The sequence below is a fragment of the Camelina sativa genome, chromosome 4 (assembly GCF_030686135.1).
Source record: "Camelina sativa cultivar CO46 ecotype springtype chromosome 4, ASM3068613v1".
Lineage (NCBI taxonomy): Eukaryota > Viridiplantae > Streptophyta > Magnoliopsida > Brassicales > Brassicaceae > Camelina > Camelina sativa.
The window spans coordinates 13,470,793-13,479,924 of NC_141883.1; the positions used below are offsets into that span (position 1 = coordinate 13,470,793).

General features: G+C 35.2%; 1 protein-coding gene across 2 annotated transcripts; it reads left to right on the plus strand.

Moving 5' to 3' along the window:
- The first annotated feature begins 1,358 nt into the window (after window positions 1–1,358).
- On the plus strand, window positions 1,359–6,204 carry LOC104780146 (tirucalladienol synthase-like). Of its 2 annotated transcripts, none has more exons than XM_010504623.2 (14): window positions 1,359–1,780; window positions 1,961–2,179; window positions 2,260–2,445; window positions 2,538–2,627; window positions 3,178–3,378; window positions 3,495–3,579; window positions 3,698–3,864; window positions 4,060–4,251; window positions 4,337–4,450; window positions 4,581–4,823; window positions 4,896–4,994; window positions 5,071–5,127; window positions 5,214–5,747; window positions 5,843–6,204. In XM_010504623.2, the coding sequence occupies exons 2-14, from the start codon at window positions 1,976–1,978 to the stop codon at window positions 5,954–5,956; spliced, it is 2,286 nt and encodes a 761-aa protein (XP_010502925.1). In that variant the 5' UTR covers window positions 1,359–1,780; window positions 1,961–1,975; the 3' UTR covers window positions 5,957–6,204. The 2 variants fall into 2 exon arrangements, with proteins under 2 accessions (XP_010502925.1, XP_019100126.1); XM_019244581.2 differs by having other exon boundaries at window positions 1,632–1,780; window positions 1,958–2,179.
- Window positions 6,205–9,132: the final 2,928 nt, after the last annotated feature.

Sequence of the window (9,132 nt, forward strand, 5' to 3'; positions counted from 1 at the left end):
CAAAGCAAAACACCAGCAACTCAAGAGGAAGCAACAAAGTCGAAGTAATAGGAACCACAAATTGCAACCCAACAACTGAGACTAAGACAACTCACAAGTAACCACAAACAGAAGCAAAGAACCCCACATAAGCTAAGCCAACAGAAGCAGAGACAAGGCCAATGAAAACGCCTTCACAACTCCTTCATCAAAGGATGAAATCGTCGCAAAGTTTGGATCACCGTGAAGAACCTTGGTGGATGCAGATCTGAAATCGCACCACCACACTCGAAACCCTAATCTCAACACTACCGTTTAGCCTAGATTCATTGGATTCCAAAGAAAAAGCTAAAAAAAAGAAGCAATTAAACTAATTAATTCCCCTCACAGCGCCATAGTGGCCGCCGGAGAGGATGGAACCACCGATTTTGTTTTTTTGAAACCAGAAGAAGAAGAGGAGAGAGAAGAGAGAGTTCAGAAGGGAAAGTCCAAACCAAAAAAAAAAAAAAAAAAAGAAAAAAAAAAGTAACAGTTTCGATATACTTTTTTATGATTGATAATTGTTAAAACGGTACACTCCTTATAACATCGGTGTAAGGTCACCAATCAAAAACCTTTTGAGTCTTATTAGTTATGGTTACATTTTTAGACTTTTAGTTGTAGGATTTAGGTTGTAATTTATGTTCTTATAACTGTATACTTTTGGGTCTGATTAGTTATAATAATATTTTTAGACTTTTAGTTGTATATTTTAGGTTGGAGTTTTTGTTTTTATAACTGAATAGTTTTGGCCGTTGATCTATGCGTTTTGCCAATCAATAATCTAATATGGAACAACAATTTATCGTGGAAATATTTTAGATGCCGAACCACAAAGAGTAATCAACTAAGTCATCAAGAACACACAAATTCACTTTATCTTAACTGACAATTTCAAACAAAATTACAAAACAAGAGCAAAGCGCTCTACATGAAATGAGAGTATATATAGCAGTACAAGAGCTATCTTTCTGATGTTATAAATACCCGGTTTTCTTCTAGTGGCGGCAAATAAAAACGATACTAATTAAATTAGAAGATAACGACTAACCAGATCAACGCAGTCGATTAGAATGATAAAAAGAAGGTTTATAGAGCTTAATACAACTTCAAACAAATGTCAACAAACCACACCTTTGTCTAACAAGCAGAACTGGCCCGGGGTTTCACGAGGCTACATGATTAGCCATGCTACTCGAACTGTCTAACATATATATTACAATAGTATATGCTTTGCTTGCTTGGCCTTCTGTCCGGTTATGCTAACATGTACAATTAAACTTTCTTACCTTCTTCAAGAATTGTTATATAATATGTAAACTCACTCATAAGAAAAAATCACACACAAAAATACATGTTTTCGAAGGAAAAACATAACTAAATATAAGAAAAGTCTGAACAGACTCTTAAAATTATAAACCTAGCTAGATTGGTAGCTAATCACATGGTTGTTAGGATTTAGCAGAAGTTGCATGTGTTTTAATAACATTATTTGTTAATGTGTCTCAAATAATAATATATATCTCTTCCAAATTTTAAATGCATTATCCTTGTTATCATATAGAAAACTATAATATCATTATAATAAAATAATCGGGTGAATTTTTCTTGGCAGCCCTGCGTGTATTTTGAGCAAATTTTTTTATATAAATGGATGGATACATATGTTTGTTACTTAGTATTCCATTCTAAAATATTCAAAGAAGACAAGCCGGTGCTCACTTTAAAGTTACTAAAAAGCTCTTTAGTCGAAGCCATCAGGGTAAGAGATCTGGAGTTTGATTGTTTTAATATAAGATTTGTTTATTCAGAAATAAAAATTTCGGTGAATTGTTTTCACCTAATTGGTAAAACAATACGTTTGAAATTTTTGATAAACAAACGAAATTTGTTGATAGTAAATAAATTATTATGAAAAATATGAACTACTTCTGTCCAGCAGAATTGATAAAACAAAATGTGGAGGCTGAGGATCGGAGCTAAGGTAGGAGATGATCCTCACTCGACCACCATCAACAACTACGTAGGAAGGCAGATATGGGAGTTTGATGCCGAAGCAGGCTCTCCAGAGGAACTCTCTGAGGTTGAACAGGCTCGAAAGAATTTCTCAGAAAATAGGTCACAATACAAGGCCAACGCGGATCTCCTATGGCGTATGCAGGTAATTAAAAATATTTATTTCGGTAAGCAAAAATTATACCAGGTATATAACGATAATAAATTTTGGTTTTGGTTTTAAAGTTTCTTAGGGAAAAAAAGTTCGAACAGACGATCCCGCGAGTGAAAATAGAGAACGCGGAGAAAATAACATACGAAGACGCAAGGACGGCTCTGAGAAGAGGAATACTTTATATGGCAGCGTTGCAGTCTGATGATGGACATTGGCCTGCTGAAAACGCTGGTTGTATGTTCTTCAACGCCCCCTTTGTGAGTTGCATACTTTAGTATTATCTTAACTAAAACTATAGTTTAAAATAGAAGGCAAGAGTATAACCAATGATGAAAAAATAATATTATAGGTCATATGCTTGTATATCACTGGCAATCTGGATCAAATCTTCTCTCTGGAGCATCGGAAAGAGATGTTGCGTTACTTATACATTCATCAGGTACTTCCTTCATGACTCTATGGAACAACTCTTCAAAGATTTTTTCAAAAAAAACTTCCATGTGTATATACCTGTTTTTTAATCTTCCAAATTATATAAGATTAGCAAGTAAGCAATAATGAAGTGTGTAGAACTGGTCGTGTAAAATGATTTCTATTCTTACCAAACGCATACAAACAGTTTTACTCAGTTTGATACATCATTAATATAATAACCTAATTGGCAGTATACACTCTTTACCCCTGCGAGAAAGGATTACACAAATCACACCTAATATACATACGAAAAAGTCTATGACAATTTAAGGATTTGTGCCGCGTGACATGTACCTTCCTTAGTCTTAAGTCCTAACAAAAACCGTTTTGGCAAAATGCATTATTTCAAATTTTTAATGTAAACTAATGGATAGCTTTGTTTATACGTACGAAAGAAGGAAATAAAAAATATATACGAAATAACAAAAAAGTTTATCTAAAAAAATATAACAAGATTATAAGTGACTTCAAAATGAATCAATTGTATTATTTTTGGATAAATTCTTAACATCAAGAACGAGGATGGTGGGTGGGGAATAGACGTTGAAAGCCACAGTTTTATGTTCTGCACGGTCATCAACTACATCTGCCTAAGAATCTTTGGAGTAGACCCTGATTATGATGGTAAAACAAGTGCGTGTGCAAGGGCTCGTAAATGGATCATTGACCATGGTGGTGCGACCTATACGCCATTGTTCGGAAAAGCTTGGCTTTCGGTATGTATAACATCTCGTATATAATGACCAACTAAAGATAAGACTATCTTTATTAGATTATCATCTTAATTTGCTAGTGCTTTGCCCCTAACTATTTCTTCTGTTCATATTATTAGGTTCTTGGAGTGTATGAATGGTCTGGTTGCAGGCCCATACTGCCAGAGTTCTGGTTCTTACCTTCTTATTTTTCTGTTAACGGAGGTTTGCATTTGAACAACTACATACTGATGATGGCCTTAAATTATGCTTTAAAAAATTAATTTTACAATTTTGTTTTGTTTAGCTATTTAATTTTTTTTCATATACACGTTACATGCAGGCACTCTCTGGATTTATTTGCGGGATACTTTCATGGCAATGTCCTATTTGTATGGTAAAAAATTTGTAGCTACACCTACACCTCTCATTCTACAGCTTCGCGAAGAGCTTTACCCTGAGGCGTATAATGAAATTGATTGGAGCCAAGCTCGACATGCATGCGCCAAGGTACCATTTTAAATAGTCGCATACATATATAATGCATATGAGATAATTAATTTGTTTTTTTTTTTGGTATGGAGTTTTTTTTTTTTTTTTTTTGGTAAAACGGTATGGAGTTAATAAGGTTAATTATATAGCTCTTTAAATTATTTTAGATAATTAAGATTAATCCTTACAAACCAAAATTTGATGATGATGCAGGAAGATCTATACTATCCACAGAATGTAATACAAGATTTATTTTGGAAAAGTGTTCACATGTTTTCGGAGAATGTCTTAAATCGATGGCCTTTTAACAAGCTCATAAGAGAAAAAGCTATCCGAACCGCAATGGAACTCATTCACTACCATGACGAAGCTACCCGATACATTACGGGTGGAGCTGTGCCAAAGGTAAACGATATTAATTAACATTAAGAAGAGTAAACTAGAAGAAAGAAAAAAAAATGTGATATGGGTTATTCGAATAATATGTTAGGTGTTTCATATGCTTGCTTGTTGGGTTGAAGATCCAGAGAGTGATTACTTTAAAAAACATCTTGCTCGAGTCCCTGGTTATGTATGGATTGCAGAGGACGGCCTAAAAATCCAGGTTTGTTTAGATTTCTATATATTTTTTTTTTTTTCTTTTTTCCTTTTTGGTTGGATCAGTTAGTTTTGTGAACTCTAAACTCTTTATTGGAGTCGGAGATATGATGATAAATTATAAACACAATGTGTAGACTTTTGGTAGCCAAATATGGGACGCAGCCTTCGTGCTACAACTCATGTTAGCTGCTGATGTTGACGAGGACATTAAATCAACGCTCATAAAAGGATACTCTTTCTTGAGGAATTCTCAGTTTACAGAAGACCCTCCTGGTGACTATGTCAAAATGTTCAGAGATCGATCTAAAGGAGGGTGGGGTTTTTCAGACAAAGATCAAGGATGGTTTGTCTCAGATTGTACTGCTGAAAGTTTAGAGGTGCGTATTTTTCTCTCTGAATTACCTAAGATAACAAGATTTGGTTACTAATTCGCGTGTGGTGGTGGACAGTGTTGTCTGATCTTTGAAAGCATGCCATCCGAGTTCATTGGTGAGAAAATGGATGTGGAGAGGCTTTATGAAGCTGTCGATATGCTTCTGTATATGCAGGTAAATTTAATGGTTGTTTATTATTACAAAAGCCCACAAAGTTGATTAGTAACTTACAAAATTTTCTTAATAACAGAGCAAAAATGGAGGCATAAGCATATGGGAGGTAGCGAATGGGAAAAAATGGCTTGAGGTCTTTGTCATTTATTCGTTTTTTACGTTTTATTATCTTTGAATATAATATAAAATGACTATAACACATTTCAAATTCAAATACAGTGGCTTAGTCCCATAGAGTTTATTGACGACACAATTGTCGAGCATGAGTATCTAGAATGCACCGGGTCAGCGGTAGTAGTGTTGGTACGCTTCTTGAAACATCATCCAGAGTACAGAAAAAAAGAAGTAGAAAGGGCTATAATGAAGGGAGTAGAATACATCGAAAGCATGCAATTAGCGGATGGTTCATGGTTCGGAAACTGGGGAGTATGCTTCATTCCTGGGACCTTCTTTGCTGTACGAGGTCTAGTGGCTGCAGGCATAACTTTCGAAAACAGCGAGGCAATTCGTAGAGCGGTTCAGTTCATTCTTGGGACACAAAACATTGAAGGTGGTTGGGGAGAGAGTTATCTCTCTTGCCCAAAGAAGAAATATATTCCTTTGGAAGGGAACAAGAGCAATATGGTGAATACAGGACAAGCATTGATAATTCTAATACTGAGTGGTCAGATGGAGCGAGACCCTTCACCAGTTCATCGTGGTGCGAAAGTCTTAATAAATTCACAGATGGATAACGGTGATTTCCCACAAGAGGTGTGTTTCCTATTATCCCTACTTTTTTATGCACGACTATATATCAAAATCAATATGATATTTATTGCTCATTAACATAATATTATATTTTGCAGGACATAAGAGGAGTTTACAAGAATAATGTTCTGCTACATTATCCGACATATCGAAACATTTTCGGTCTTTGGGCACTCATATATTACACAAAGGCTCTACGCTTGCTCCTCTAAATTCTGATGACGACTCTTTAGCTCTTTCTTCCTTTTCTCTTCTTTCCATCTAAAAAACAATAAAAGAACTTATTGTATTAAAAAGATATATTGTTCTTATCGTATAAATAACTAGTTAAAAAATAAAGAGTACATAAGCCTACGAAAAAAATATCAAATATGTAATCGTCTAAAAGATATGTTTGTTTTAATTTTCTGTTTTCAAATGTGATCACTACAAGAAATTAATAAGATCAGTAGTTTTTTTTTTTTTTTTTGCACAATAAGGTCGGTGGTTATTTTTCTTAAAATTCCCTTTAAACTTCAACCAAAGTTTAAATATGTGTTCTTAGATCATAGAAAGCAATATATCATTCACCACCAAAAGGCTAAGATAACTCAGAACTTTAACTACATAAATTAATCCATATTAGTCTTCGTTGGATAGGGATTTGTTTTTGCTCATTTTAAGTTCTTTTTTCTTTTTTTTTCGATCAAACTCTCATCTTAAGTTCTTTCATTTTTTGACCCAAAAAAAAAAAAAAGTTCTTTCATCAAAAACTCTAAGATAAAATATTATATTCGATAATCAATTTTCAGCATTGAAAACATTAAGATGAAGAAACCTAATTAGAGTTCTCTAAACCAGTTCTCTATTTCTTATTTTTTAATTAATTTCTTTTTAAGTTATATTTTGATACCATATATTTGTAAAATGTTTCAGACCAATCAAATTAGCAGTTTAGCACTGAATTTATTCACTAGGCTTATCAAATCTATCCACAATTCTATTCTAGTATACTCTAGATATTTAAATATAGGTGGATTCGAATCTTGTATATATATTTAAAATAAGTTTCGAATATTTTACTGAAGTCCTTCATGGATCTAATTCGAAAACAATTTTTTTTTTGTAAGAAAATATTTTCTTTTATACTCTATATAAGTTGGGCCCTTGTTCCCAAAACAAAGACAAAATACACGTCATTAAGTTCTTGCTTATCCTTCGACGATTGTCCTTCATGCGAGAGCTGACACCCACGAAAATATTTTAACCCAAACATTTTCCAAAGAAATATTTGTCTATCTAAATTGCGTTTTTCAATTTTAACCATTAACAAAATTCAAATTTACTACATAAAATGTTATTAATTGTGTCAAAACCTACTAACTTAATTTTTAGTTAACTATTAAAAAAAGGCTGATAACATAACATAGACTCTAACAAGACATGAGACATTTAAAAGACATGATATGTACGCTTTCGATTTACTTTGTGAATGCAATCTTTGTTTACATCAGCCAACTGTAAGGAGCGTCCAACAACAAATCAAGATAAGCCTTTGAGAAATCCACTGCAATTTGCCACCTCACTTTGGTTACTAACGGTAACAAAGAAGAAGACTCTTATGTCCTATGTGCCTTGTACCATACCCTGTAACGAGTTCACGTTACGTTCCAAATACAAAACAGATATGCTGCTCTTGCATCACCAATCTCCTGCAATTGATAGTGACACTCAGTCTCTAGACTCTGTGATGACTATCCATGCTCAGTTAAATTTGATTCTGATGGTGTGCATGTAAAAGACAAGCATACCAAGCAGCTCCACCGGAAATAGGAGTAAGGATTACTATGTGTTGGACAACCCTGCAATCAGTGTCTACTATTCCATGAGACAGCTTGCTACTAGTGATGATGATTGGCATAACCATTTGGGGCATCCAAGTGCAGAGATTCTCCAACACCTTGCTTCTACTGCTGCAAGTTCTCTCAATAAACACACCAACAAGCTTTGTAAGTCGTGCAGGCTTGGAAAGAGTGCTCAGTTACCTTTTGCTTCTTCTACCTTTGTAGCCACTAGACCGCTTGAGAGGTTGCATTGTGACTTGTGGGGTCCTGCTCCTATCACTTCCACTCAAGGATTTAAGTACTATGTTATCATTATTGACAATTATTCCAGATATTGTTGGTTTTATCCTTTGAAGAATAAATCTGATTTCTACTCAGTGTTTCTTCTTTTCCAAAATCTTGTTGAGAATTAGTTTAGTCAGAAAATCAAGATGTTTCAGTGTGATGGAGGTGGTGAATTTGTTAGCACTCAATTCGTAACTCACCTCGCAAATAATGGTATCAAACAATTAATATTGTATCCTCACACGCCGCAACAGAACGATTTAGCAGAAAGAAAGCATCGACATCTGACTGAACTAGGACTCAGCATGATGTTTCAGAGTAAGGTTCCCCAGGCCTATTGGATTGAAGCTTTTTTCACGGCTAACTACCTCAGTAATTTGTTGCCAACTTCTGTTCATCAAGGACTTATGAGTCCTCATGAAGTCTTGTTTGCAGCAAACCAGACTATTCACACCTCAGAGTCTTTGGTAGCACCTGTTATCCCACACTATGAGCCTATAGCTCTAACAAATTTGATCCTAAGTCACTCAAGTGTGTCTTTCTTGGCTACAATGAGAAGTATAAAGGATACAAGTGTGTTTATCCTCCAACTGGTCGGGTTTATATCAACCAACATGTTCTTTTTGATGAACATGTCTATCCTTTTGAAATAAACTACTCTTCTTTTATTCCTCAAGCAACAACACCGTTAATCTCTGCCTGGCAACAAAGCTTTCTGTCTCCAAATGTCTCAGATGCTGCCATCTCTCCTCCATCCCAAGATCATGTGCTAGTCACTGAATTTGCAGTTTCTGCTCCGCCTGATTCTACACCAATCTCTGCATCAGAACATGCGCACTCAGAAACAGAATCGCCTGCAACTCCTGCAGATTCTGATTTCTCTTTTGTTAGTACTGACACTGATGATGGTACTTATTCAAGTTTGCATGAGGCTCCACTGTTTACACCTGATGATTTTCCACCACTTCAAGCTCCCACAGTCAATGATCACCCTATGATCACAAGGGGAAAAGATGGAGTGCGTAAACTAAAGCCGAAGTATGTGCTCCATGCCACTCATACGACAATCAAAGAGCCAAAAACAGTAGCCTCAGCACTCAAACATCCAGGTTGGACAGTAGCTATGGGTGATGAAATAGAGTCCTTTATCGAAACCAACAGGTTCACGTCAGTGCCATACGATCAAGACATGAATGTATTAGGTTGCAGGTGGGACTTAAAGCTGATGGCAGCTTGGATAGACTTAAAGTCCGTCTTGTTGCTAAGGGTTATGATCAGGA